At 38.7% G+C, this 13,949-nt stretch overlaps 1 protein-coding gene across 3 annotated transcripts in view; it reads right to left on the reverse strand.

Annotated features, from left to right (window-relative positions):
• Positions 1-13,949, reverse strand: part of EML4 (EMAP like 4) — a 147,347-nt gene that overhangs the window by 108,320 nt on the left and 25,078 nt on the right. Inside the window, exon 1 of one of the 3 annotated variants that reach the window (XM_063152104.1) lies at positions 5,211-5,394. The exons of the other annotated variants lie outside the window; for them this stretch is intronic. Within the exon in view, the coding sequence (XP_063008174.1) occupies positions 5,211-5,235 (25 nt within the window). The 5' untranslated portion in view covers positions 5,236-5,394. Of the gene's footprint in view, positions 1-5,210; positions 5,395-13,949 lie in introns of those variants that run through there. 3 annotated transcript variants of the gene reach the window in all.

Genomic DNA, 13,949 nt, shown 5'->3' on the forward strand with positions numbered 1-13,949 from the left:
ATTCTCCTCCCTAGAAATCAAGGGTAGAACTCCAAAAGGAGCAGGACCTCTCATTTTTTAGCCTCAACTCAAACACTATTACTAAAACTGAAGCAGATTTGACTGCTGGCACTACAACAACCAGGTGAAACAAATGGCACCTTGTGTTTGATGGTGATGTTTCCTTGTTCCCTGTGCACTGCTCAGACACAGCACCTCTGCTCCCTACCATGGCTTCCTCCAAGCTAGAGGCAACCCTAATGCTGCTTCTCTTCAGATTTTACAGAAATGGTTAACACAACACAAAAGCATTCTTAACTGTTACTGACGTAAGCTGGCAAAAAAATAATGCATATAAATATTTATCCTTTTAAATAAATAAATACATTTATATGTATCTATATATAATAAACATGCACATTTTATAAGTACTATTATAAAGAACAAAGTAAGGTCCCTCTTTAAAATACTCTCTTCCTATTCCTGCCTCCAACCTCTTGTGGGTTTTTGGATGTGGAAGATTTTCAAGTGAAAAGTTACATCACGGGATGCAACAGTCAGGAGCATAAAAGCATTTGTAAAAGGGAGGCATATTGTTCTTATTAAAGCACAGAACCTATAGCTAAGTAATAATTTTATTATTTTTTTTAATTTGGGAAGAGTTATTATGCAAGTAAAGGAGAAATTACATTTTCCAGAAACCCTATAGCAAAGAGATAGGCATCTACTACATTCATAAATTCATAAAAACTGGGCATTAGTTTCCTTCAGCCTTCAAAAGCCTGAGATCACAGATATATTAAATAAAAGATTTTAAAAAGTGGGGACAAAATGGTGCTTGCTACTCCTTGACTCATCAGACAGGTCAGCTGAGCATGGCCAAGGCTATCCTCCCTCTGTCCCATCTCACTTTCCAGCTGAAAAGTATGGTAAAAAGATGCTATTCCTACAAATACTGAATTCAACCCACAGTCTGTTTCTTTTTAATTTTACTAAAGAACATTTTGCATTTTGACACATGGAATGCCTTCAGACAAAGATCCCTGGACACATACATTGTTTGATCAGAAGAGATCCTCCTGTTGAGCACTTGTGGATGTGACAAACTCCAGCCACTTCAGAACTGTCCACCAAGTCTTTAATAAAAGCCCAGGTTTGTACTGACACAGCCACAAACTGTGAGCATCTCTAAAGTGATTTTCTAGCCCCATAAACACACACTTACATGCTATTAACAAAAATGTCAAGAATTCCCAATATAGGCTATAGACAAAGCATTTCCTTATCATTGTCCTTTGTGTGCCTGAGCACCAAGCCCCAATGCATTACAAGTAGCAGAAAAATGTGTCACAGTCTCAATGCCACAGAGTACATTTTTTTCCTTGTACAAACATTGTAAAATGACCCACTTCTTTTGACCACAGTGAAAAGGTGACTACTTAAATTATTAGATGGCTAGCATTGCCCTAACAGCCCAAATACACACCAGCATCATTTTAATCTAGACACTGGTAACAATTTATGGAAATGCTCGCTCTGTAGAAGGAGCTGACATATGTTCACACAGATTCTCCAAATGTACACAAACACACACACACATGCTCTCAAGAAACCTGCCCTCCCCACCAGAGGAGCTGACAAGATGCTCCTAGAAACTTTGTCTCTTTGTCATTTTACACATCCAAACGTACGTGCTGAAGTACACGCTTCCTTCTCTGGGAATACAGAGAAGAGTTGTTCCGATTAACTCAGTACCTTAGAAATCCACTCACTACCAGCAAAACAGAATAAAATTAGCTCTTCACCCACGATCAGGCAGTGAAAAAAAAAGCTTTATATAAGAGCCAGGTATATTGTTCCAGCTAAGTGCAAGCCAATGACTTCGAGTGACATTTACTTTGGCAACGTCACACATATCAAGATCACCCATTTTGCCTTCAAAAAGGGATTTTGGATCGACCACATTAATGGGACATTGTTCATCCCAAGTATGCCAGTTCACACAAATCTGGTTTTCAATAGAAAAAGTCACAGACTAGAACTATTTCAATGCTCCTTGGAAGAAAATAAGCTTTCTGTGAGAGCTGGCAGCATCCCTTGCTTTTTCTTCAGTGAAGAGAACAAAGTCGATGTAGGAGAGGTGGAACTCACCATGCAAGGAATATCCTGAGAGCACAGAACAAGCTGTGTTTTGCAGGGATCTGTAACTGCATGGACACAAGCACCTTTTTTAACCAAGGCACAATGAAGCGGGCAAATTGCAAACAAAAGGCAAGGGCGTCTGAGGGCTGTTCAGAGAAGACACAATGAAACAGAACTAAGAAGCTCACAATTGCCTCAGCCCAGAGATGAAACAGGGGAAGGCTGTACACAGAATTTACAGAAAATTGCTGCTGAAGAGGAAAAACAACAAATAGCACAATTGCCCAGGAGAGCAGAGCAACCTGGGCGAGCGAGGCAGCATCCTGCCTTTCCATTACCCCTGAACCAGAGCCCGACCAGCTCCAGCCACACCACACTGGCTCTCAAACCCTCCTGCCTTCCAGCCCAACGTGCTTTGGGCTGCATTTCTCCATGTCTGAGGAGCTGTTCCACAGCCCATCACAACTCTGAACCTCAGGATTAGAAACATTTCAAAGGCAGTGGGCTTAAATCTTCCTATCCTCCCCTATTTAAAAATCAGCCCTAATCATCGCTTACACACACTAAGCTTTGGTAATCTTCATGCAAACGTATTTGAGTGTTAATTCCTGGAGCAGGTAATAGGGATGGATGTTCTTTCTGTAACTAGAGAATTTTCCTTGAGCTAATTGAAAACAGGCATATTTTGAGAAATGCCTTCTACTGCCAATAGTCTAGCAGGGAGGCAATGCAAGAATGATTTATGAGCTGTGAATATCACGTAAATCTGTCTTCAAGTAAAAGGCTCATCTCTGCATAGAATAACTTTAAGTACTCAATCATAAACACTTTTAATTTTACGTATTTCCTAACAAAGCACAAAAATCTCACTGCACATTCCAGTCCTTTCTCAGAGGTTATCACATACCAAATGAATGGGTATCATTTATATCTAAATGCAGCCAGAAGACCAAGCCTCAATTAAAACATTCTTAAATTAGATTATTTCATGTTTTTTCCAAGTCTTTTACCATCCCATTTTCACATTACTTTAGCATTCACCACTTGCTTTGTAGCCCAAGGGGAAGGCAACAGTTAGTCAATCCTGGAAGCTGAAAGACTTTTTTCATGTATAACAGCTATTGTATACCTCTTAACTTCACCAGAAAGCTTTTTAAAATTCATTTCAATTTGAAGTCTGCATAATACAGCAACAAGACAAAAATTTGTTCTAGGAAATTTTCAATACATGTCAAACACTTGAACAACTTTCCCAATTCTAGACAGAATTACATTTCCCAACTTCTTCTGAGGCACGCACAGTTTTCTTTTATCTATCATTGTAGTGGTTTTGGTTTGTTAGATTTTCTTAATTTTGTGATCTTTTTAACTAATGTGGTAATGAGTAGAGTGGGTTTTAGTGTGGGTAATTACTAACTTTTTTTTTTTATATCACTTCCCTAAATTTCCTCCCATTCTAAACCAAAACAATCATTAAGGAGAAACTGCTCTTGAGCATCTGGATCTCTCAGGTATCTTGTGTCTATCATAGCTTTACTTCAAGCACGCTGAAGCTATTCTCTCTGCAGATACTTAGTCTGCTACTCAGATCACACTGAACACAAATGATATTTATTTGTACTGCAGCAGGCAAGTCTGCCTATATCAATGGCTGAAAACACATTCAATGAGGAAATGTATTTTTTTTCCCCAATTAAAAGCCACAGTAAATACAGTTTAGTCTCTTGAGGTACAGAATATGCCTGAATCCTTCACCAGCACCTCCAAGAGACTTAGGAAAGGAGTGGTGCTGATTAGCTCTGGAAGTCCTGTCAGAAAGCAGGCACAGAAGAGCAAGAAACACAACAGTATTAATTAACAAGTTAGAAGGGAGGAAAATAAGTCTATTTTTGTAAATGACAAGTTTTGCATGCCCATTTTAACTCATGAACAGTGGGTTGTGATGATGAATGTGGTATTGCACATGGTAGAAGATCACAAACTGCTTTCAGTGAGGGTCTTTGGGAGGTGTGCCATAATTTGGCAGTAAATCGGGCAGGACAAAGCTGAGGCACGGCTAAATGCAGCAACAAACAGACTGGAGAGGCTCCACACGCCACCACTATCATTTCTTCACAAGTCATTTGTAAAATGACTGCTTCATTTACTTCTGCTGTAAACAAAGATTTGACCCCTGGCATTGCATCTGACTGGAGAGCAGAATTAACAAAGCTCTGAACGCTCTCCAAGACCATGACTCTTGATTCCAGCCCTCCACACTCAGAAAACATTCAAACATGATGCTTAAAGCACTTTGGAGCTTGACAAAAAATTAGAATTTGCATCCAAGGGTCAAATTTCAGAAAATTTCAGAAATCTCAACACGAAACTTTGGTGTTTGATAATTAAAAGCCACACGTGTAGCACACACATAAATATGGACGGCTGCAGGCAGGAATAGACGGATCTGCTTCTGAAATACTGATCCTTCAGGATTTAATTTCAAAACACCGTGGGGTTTTGTTTCCCCCAAAGCAGTTAAAACAGCTAATTTGTAATTAAATGCTTGCTTGCAGTTTGATAATGGTGAGAAATGGCACTCGCCAGAGACTCGGTCCGGAGCAGAGGTCAGGACACGCAGCAGGTACAGCACAGGGACCAGCTCGGCACTTTAACAGCAATACACACTTCAAAACTCTAGTTGCTGTCCAAAACCTATTAATTTTGGAGCGGTTCTTACAAATCCATAATTACACAAAGGCAAATCCTCATCATAAAGCAGTGAAAACTACATTCACACAGTCCTAGAGGGAGCACTTCCAGCAGCTTGGCTCATTAGAAATGCATTCTTACATTAAACACCAATATCAAAGACAAATGTTCATGCAATACCTCAGAGCCATGCTGAAAACTGCATTACAGCAGTGAAGAAGTACCTATTTAACTGGATCCACTATCCCTTCTCAATGGAAGGCAACTGGCGCTCAGTGATGGCGTTCTATATTGCTTTTCAGATATCAAGCATATCTAGCTCGTTAAAAAATCCTATTCTCCAAACCCCACACAATCTACATCATCCAACACTCGAGAATGTTGTGCATCAACCTTACCACAGTGATCAGCAAGAGAATCCATTTATTCTGCAACCATCCAGTTGCCTTAGCACAGAAGGGCTGGAAGCCTCAACAGTACTTGCTGCTGCTTTTCCTTCTAACTTGGCATTTCTTTAGCACAGCTCCAGTGCAAAAGCAAGAAAGCAAACCACCTCAGATGTTTTGCTGGAAAAGGAAGATGGCTATGGACAAAGGTTAAAACTAAAAACTTGAAACTGCTCAGCAGAGGTGTGGCTGCTGAAGCCTCACACAGTTGCGTCACCAAGATTTTACTTTGGCAAACACAGCTTCCTGAATTCAAACAAATCAAAGACAGAACTATCTTTTGTTCCAGCAATAAGCAATTATTGCACAGACATGCTTTCAAGGTCGCTAGCGGGAAGAGCAAACTACACCAGGATGTGTCAGTCATAAGTAATGCTTTAAAAAAGTTAGCACCAAGCACTATATATTTAAAGCCCTCCACACTTAGCAGGAAACAAAGTGCTTACTTCCTTCCAACTGACCACAAAAAAACATGAACAAAAATACCCTTTAAAAAAGCAATTATTATTTCATAGGTTCATATTCTTCTCTATTACACCTAATTTTTAACATTCATTACAACCAAAATTAGTTTTTATTACTTTGGCAAAATAAAATCAAATTTCTTGTTTTAACGATTTCAGTAGAAGAAAATTTTGCCTTCAAAACCATTTTAAGAAGAGAAAAATATTAAACAGGGACTTAGTTTTCTTGAGAACTCTACTGCAAAAGAAGCATTTTTGTATTTGTTAACATATAAGCTATATAGACTACATCAATATTCTTAAAAACACAACAGCATTTTAATTACAAGTGCTGTCATATTTATGTTAATAAAAACATTTACTTCTAAAAAACATAATGCCAAAGGTTTCAACCATTCCTAAAAATGTTCCTTATTCTTTTCAGGAGGGTGATAAATGCATTTAGATTACCACTGACAAAAATAGACATAATGAAAAAAAAAACACAAAGAAAAGCTGGTTTTAAAACCAGACATGGCACACAAAGTATAAAGAAAATAAATACAAGCTTTATAAGAGATACAAAACACCCTTCTTTAGGATGATAACTCTGTTGAGAATGAGGCGGAAGATGATCCCGCATTTGTCTGGCAGAGAGGTTTTACACCCTTTTTGAAAGAGGCTGCTGATGCCTGAAGTTAGATAAAAGACACTGCACTGGACAGACAACAGCGTGTTCTCACACTGAAGGTCACCAGGTGTGTGGAAACCATTACTATGGGCTTTACCACATCATGGTCAAAATCAGCACCTCCTTTTAACTCACCTGTCTTTGCATCCCTCACTTACAACAAACTGAACACTGTCAACCAAAGACCAAGTGAAAATGAAGAAAATTATGTGACTTTTGGGGGTATTTTGCCTTTGACCAATGTAGGAGTTGTTATATCTAATGCTTTCATAGATATAATTGTATTTCAGAATGAACAACCATACATCAGCTTTATTGTGCTGATGTATGGTTGTACATTCTGAAATACAATTACATCTGTATTAACTAGAACATCTATATTAACTATATTGCATCTATATTAACTATATTATAATTAACTATAAACCAATTACCCAAACATTGCAAGAGCATGTTTTGTAAAACACTGCTCACCTGTGATTATTGTATTTTAAAATGCTTTCAAAGCACATACCATGGGAAAATCATTATTGAATACTGCACTGAGTGCACCAAGCAGAAGAAAACTTGAACTGTTGGATTTACTGCCTTTGGTGAACACATTCTCTCTCAATGCAAACACACATGAACAATGATTAACTCCCATAATTCAGCACAAACAGTAATAAAAGACAGCTTTCTTCCCCCAAGCAGGAAAGTCCAAGCTAAAGCACCTTCCTTTTGCAAGCCTAGAACCATCTATTGAGATAACACTTTGACACGGGGCCTCCTCTTGCCCCAGGTACTTTACATCCATAACATTCAGACTTTGAAGTGTGGGACTTCTACTTGAACACATCTGCAGAAGCAATTCACACATCAAGGATTTACACATACCCCTCTAGGTAAAAAAACATCACTAATCCACTATAAATACAATAGGCAAGTAAAGTGCTTTGCAGATGTGCTTGGTAACACACACTGAAGGAGAGAATACTTGTTAAGTGCATTATAAAGTTTAAAGCCCCTCTGAAAAAGCATTCCATTGCATTTGATGCTTACCAATAGGATTTAACCTGACCATCAAAAACTTTAAAGAAAGGTTTCTTTCATAAGCATGAGTTATGGAGCTCCCCGTGCCACAGGAGGGAGACATGACCAGCAGCCACCATCCACACTGGATCAGATGGAAATCTCAAGGAGTGACAAGAAGATCCAACATGCCAACCTGATTTCAACTGACTTGCATTTCTCTTTAACAAAAAAAGAAGTAAATCAACAGTTGTATTTGATAGCTTCAGGGCTGACTCTCGTACACCAGACTGTGCTCAGCCCTCAGATTTTTATTTGCATATTTGAGATGGAAATTCTCGTGCTACAGGGCAGATCTCAGCTCCTCAAAAGCCTCCTTGCTGAAGACAGCAGTGGGTGCAAAGCAGGTGGAACTGAGCAGATGAAGGCATTGTGGCTCCAACAGCCACCAGTGCATGGAAGCACTCGAACTGCTAAGGGAGTTCAGTTTCCAGCCAGAGCAATTCCTTTTTAATTCTGTTTATATTCACAGAGATAACAGCCCACATCATCTCCATTGATGCTGCAGCCTCATAGCAGCTTCTTAAACACTGGAGAGAAATATTCATATGTTCATAAGACAAACAGTTCCTAAAGGCTTTCCCAAGCACAAGTCAAACAAGATAAAACACATTTGATTTGGGGGTTTTGTGTGTTTGTTGCAGAGGGGAAGGTTGGTTGTTTTTGTTTCTTTCTTTAAAAAGAAGTAATGAATGTTCATTCCATCACCCCTGACAGACACTGAAGTCAGAAGCTGTCCATGTGGTAGGGCTGTACTTCAGAAAAAAAATCAATCTGGCAAGAGTACTGGTGAGTCTCTCCTACAGCTAGTATCAGAAAAAGGGAAAGCATTTGCTTCTCCATTTATGCTGATAACACATTCAGATATACTTTATACATGAAGGGGGTGAGGGGGAAGAACCACAAAAACTAAAAATCACACCTCTGAAATTGGCCAATGTCCAAAACCATGATAATTCTACACTTTTGCTAAAAACAAAATGTTATTTACTGTAACATCCCATACTTGCTACTCATACAAATGTCAAAATCATATGAATTCTCAGAAAAGTTCTCAGCTTCAGTGGCCCCTGAAAGAGATGTGTTATTCAATGTAAACACTGATTCTGTGAGAACAAGGATAAGGAAAAAAGAGTGGGTGGGAGTATTTCCTTTTCCTTGGATTTAGCTTTGCTAAGTGTTCATTGTTCACAGGAGATGTTCTACCTTTCCATTGTCTCATATGTTTCCCCCACCCCTTTTTTTTTTTTTTTTTTTTGATACCTTGGAGACAAGCACTAATATAAAGCATTCTAATTTCTTCCATGCACTTAAAGTTTGGCTGCTCAATTCTAGATTTAGAATCTACATGGAGGTCCTCTTCTCTGTAAACTCGTGTTTATCCTGCCCCCTTGCTAAATAAGGTAAGACAGTAATTAAGCCTCTAGTAAAGTAAATCCTCCTAGCCCAACATGCTGTCCTCTTTGTCTCCTCCTTGCTCAGTCATACTGCCTCATCAGGTTAGTCTGTATTGTCTCAAACTTGTCTCGTTTCAGCCAATTTAATAACTTTTCTTACCCTTTTTGTCCTTTCACCATGCTCACACTGACAGCAAAATGCACGTGTGGAACAGAACAACCCCATCATCCCTGACTTCTCCAGAATTCTTTGGCATATCCAACTGGTCACAACAGTTTGCTGTGTTTCAATGCACCAGCTGGAATATCACTTTGTTCAACATTCTGAAGTGTGACAGTGACTCCCTCTCACTGACAGAAAAACCACCACACTACCAAACAAACAAGACAAGACACCCCCACAGAATTAGAGCACTTATGTCCACAGCCTCACATATTTTTTTCCTTTAACTCTCTAATAGAGAGAAGGAACTATTTCACTTCCTCTTTTTGTAAAGTGACATTACAAAGCAGACATCTGCTTCATAGACTTCTCACCCTTCTGATTTCCTTCCCATACATTTGCCTGATGTATTTTATGGCTTTCTGTATTGCTTTCCTTTGGGTTGAATTCCCCTTTTCTGAAGGGCCTCTGTTCACTCAACCTTGGTGTACTTCTCTCTCTTCCTGCTTCCCTTTTGTCTTTTTTTTTTTGTACCCCCTCCAGACATATGTATCCTTTCTGAGACCGGATGTTACTTAAACTTTTATGACCCAAATTTAATTATTCAAGGTTCTTTGCTTCCCCAAGCAGTCAAACTGCTGATGGCACACTCCTGTCTGAAGGGGCAGGCAGGTGGGAATTAGGCTCCTTCCTCCACAAACTCACTGGGCTTGTTTGGGCAGGGCAGTTATCAGCCCAGGATGATCACTTCAGCAGTGCTCTTTCAGCTTGTATTTGGGAAAATATCTCGTAAAAACCTCTCACATGTAAAAAACACAAACATCATGGCTTAGTTTCCTCTCACAAAGACTTTAAAAACATTTTCGACTCGGAGGTAATCTGCTTTTACTTTAAATAAGAGACAGAAGATAGAGGAGGAAGACCTACTTAATTTTTTTTTTTCACATCCCAGCTGGCATGTCTAAGTTTAGGTAATTACAATTGATGTAGCCAACCCCAATCAGCTGCCTCTGTATTACTGCATATGAAAGGCAGGCATCCACAACTGCAGGAACCTGTTAAAGCAGGTTGTGCAGTTTAGCTCATCTTTCCAGGTAAGTACCACTGCTGAAATTCCCTGATCACCTTTTAATGCAGGATTGAGTAAAACAGTTCTTATACTGGCAAAAAATACTGCTCCTTCACACTCAGTGTAGTTAGAAACAGAGTAGCAGAACACAAAAAAAGGGAAAATGTCATACCAAATTAAGACCCTGAAATTCTATGGCTAGCCAGAATTAAGTATGAGAGAATGGCATATCCATAAACAAAAACAAGTAAAACAAACAAACTCCAACAAAACCAGAAAGAACCCCAAAGATTCACAGCTCTAACTATATCTCTCTGATAGTCTATGTTTCAGTAACTAGCTAAGTCTGGCAACATTTATTTTGTAGATTAAGGTCATTTATTTATGTTTAAAAGACCCAGCACTATACAGCAAAAAAATTGAGGTAAAGAGCAAAAGGCTTGTGATTAAGCCCCTTGTAATATAATTTGATTTAAAAAAAACCACAAAAAAATTAAACAAATATGAATCAACATTTGATTAACTATAGACTAGTAAAATTCATGAGAATATCAAAAGCCAATGAGATGCAGTGTCATTTCTACTCTGGACATTCATGTATGGAGTTGGTCTTAATACAGTTTAACAGATTGTAATGGCAATCTCAGGCTCCTGTTCACATGGACACCTTTAATTATTTAGAGATAAAAACCTATTTTGCAATTTTGAATCCATTCTGTGGACTACACTCAAGTTGAAATTTTGATTCAAGTAAGGAAAACAATTGCCATCAAATACCCTCAATTCATTGTCTCAATTCACTCTGGTAGATGTGCCAGATTTTCACAAATGCTCAGACAGAAATGTCAGCTCTCTATGCAAGTTTTGAAAGCGTACACACATCAAACAAAACCCCCAAAAACAAACAAATGGAAAAACACCACATACCAAAAAAAAAAAATCAACTTTATTCAGAACTAGTTTCTTTTTAACATTTTAGAGGGTGAAGACTACGTGTTTCATGGCTACCTATTCCCTGATTCCAAGGCAGAATAAATCACCTGGGTAAAACTGCAACTGTTCCTCTTCTGTAGTATTAGAATCATAAGCTAAACATTTCATTCTGCTGCTTCCTTTATTTTTCCAAGTTCAATGTAATCCTGTTTATTCAAGCACACATATTCCACAGTCCACTACCTACCACTGCTATCAACTGATGCTTTTAGAAGTAATCCTACTCTGCAACTCTGCAGCGTATTTCCAACAGCTGGGTCACTCAAGTCAGAGTTCAGATGTTTGTACACACTTCTAAATCCACTTCTGTCATCCCAAGAAACGCCAGATGAAGATCACAGCAGTAAGTACTGGACAGACAAAAGGACACTGGGACTGCACAGATATGGTTTAGAGCCATATCTGTTTTAGAAGAAATGAGAGAAGCACTGGAACGAGCAGTGATGCTCCACACCAACCTTGGGGATGAATGCCTCAAAGCAAACACATGCACAGAAACAGCCCAAGCAAACTTGTGACTACCTTAACAGATATGAATGACATTTTCATTGTTTTCTTAATGATGCCATTTCTTTTCATTTACAGCTTAAAAAAAAAAAAACAACCCCAGAGTGAGAAACAGAGCAGAAAATAAACAGAAGTCTCAAACACCAAAGCTGACAGTTCATTTATGGAAGTTACACTTTCATCTCACACCTCCAAAACAAGCTTTAAACATTTAGGTCAATAGCGACTTAGCCTACTGGAACCACCATTCATGCTCTGTCTTTAAGTATTAACTATAAGGAGGCAGCACTATGCTCACTATATGGAGCAACACACAAAACTCACCAAAGCAGAGAACAAAAATATCATTCTACAGCAAAAGGGAAAAGAACGCATAATTATTTCTAAGCACCTCTGTGCCAGAAATACACCTCTGTTGTACAAGATATTACAAACATTACTACAGTTGTTTAGTCAACTTATGAGCAAGTACAAGCAGTAATGCATAATTGGTATTTGGGATGCATTTATTGCTGATTCTTCAAGAGTTGCAATCAAGAGATTGTCTCTGGTATATAGAATTAAAGAGACTTATGATTTCAGATTAGTCCTGTTACAGTAAGTTAAAATGAAAAATATCCCCGTGAGTCTTTCCATGAAATGGGCTCATTCTGCTCCACTGCCAATATAAAAGATATTAGAAGCTGTAGGTCAGCATTGATTCAAACATCAGCAAGGGAAATCACCCACCCATTCAATTATGATTTACAAAGTCTCTCTTCCCTAAACAGCAAACTGCAGTGTCACAGCGATCTCTTCCCCACTGTGCACCAATTCCTTTTTTTTTTGTCCTTCCCTGGAAACAGGTAATAAGACTGCATAATTTCCAAAGTAACCAATAAAACAAGATTTCACTTTCCAAAACACCTATATATGACATCACTTGTAAAAAAAAAACAAAAAACAAATAAACAAATAAAAGGTATCGATGCACATCCATTAAAAAAAAAAAATAAAATTGTTTCACATGACACATTCATTCTCCAATTCCCTTCCCTGGAAAACAAAGAAACCCAAGAATATAGATGGACACATAAACAACCTTTCCAGAAAGCACTTACTTAGACCAGCACTCATGCCAAATCAATCAAATGCAGAGTACTATATTTTAGCTAAAGCTAATGCTACCTCTTCTCTTCCACACAAACAATCCAAATTCCACCTGCATTTAGACCAATGCATAAAAACTGACGAGTTATTTTATAAGCTGAATGATGTTATTTCTGGGTCCACACATGGCAGGAGGTGTGTGTGGCTCACAGAAGTTAAACTTTCAATAGTCTTTAGGGAATCAGCTGAAGGATGTGTTCTTGCCCGATGCATTATTTTAAGCTTGCTGAAAGCTGATGCAATACATAAAATGCACATCTTCCTTTCTTATTTTTAGCATGGGGATCCAACTGCTGCCCCATGCTACACCAAGGGAATAATAAAACAATCTTCCAGCAAGGAAGAATTCTGCATGCTTGTTAGACAGGATAATTACACTGCCTGTACAGTACATGCTAATTGTACTTGGCTACAGACAATTAAACAAATACACTCAGAGGCTCTCATCTGACTTTCGAGCCACATACAGTGAAATTCACATTTTATAAACATTTAACTGGAAGTAAAAATGGTGAGGCTTATCACAGCTGTCACAGCTTCATGAAACTGAACCAATTAAAAACAGATACCCTTAAGAAAATTGAGATAAGGGAAGCCTGCAATTACTCACAAAAACCTGACTGGAACAGACTGCAACGCAATTTCCCAGCTCCTGGAGCAAGTGCTCGCATGACCTCACCAAATCCCGCCAACACAGAGGAAAAGCTGCTGGTCCCTGCCAGCTGCTTGTTTAAAGTACCTGCCTGTACCTGGGAAAATAAAAAAAAATGCAGCAGCCAAGCCAGAGAAGCAGAGGGATGGAGTAGAGCAAGAGATGATGGTGGAGAAAATGCCAGTGAATCACAGAGCAAGATTTCCAGCTCTTCATTTCTGATGCTACAAAATATTACTTGCAGTCTGAACTTCATTTACAGGTAGTCACACTTAGAGCTGCTCAAACTTCAGTCAGCACTTTACATCTTCAAGGGGAAAAAACACTGAAGAAAGGAGTGGGAACTTGTGTATTTCTCTTTTGCTTTGTGGTGAAAGTGACTGCAATGTCACTTGGATGAATCTTTGAGACTGAAACTGAAATGCTTCGTCTCTACTCAACTCCACTAACTTCACCTAACAAACTCACAGACCAGGACCAGATTTTTATCACAAGCTTTTTGTGCTTATTTCTAACAGCACAAAAGGCAAATTAACCAAAAGCTCAATAAAATTGT

Source organism: Melospiza melodia, chromosome 3 (assembly GCF_035770615.1).
Source record: "Melospiza melodia melodia isolate bMelMel2 chromosome 3, bMelMel2.pri, whole genome shotgun sequence".
In the NCBI taxonomy this organism is placed as follows: Eukaryota; Metazoa; Chordata; class Aves; order Passeriformes; family Passerellidae; genus Melospiza; species Melospiza melodia.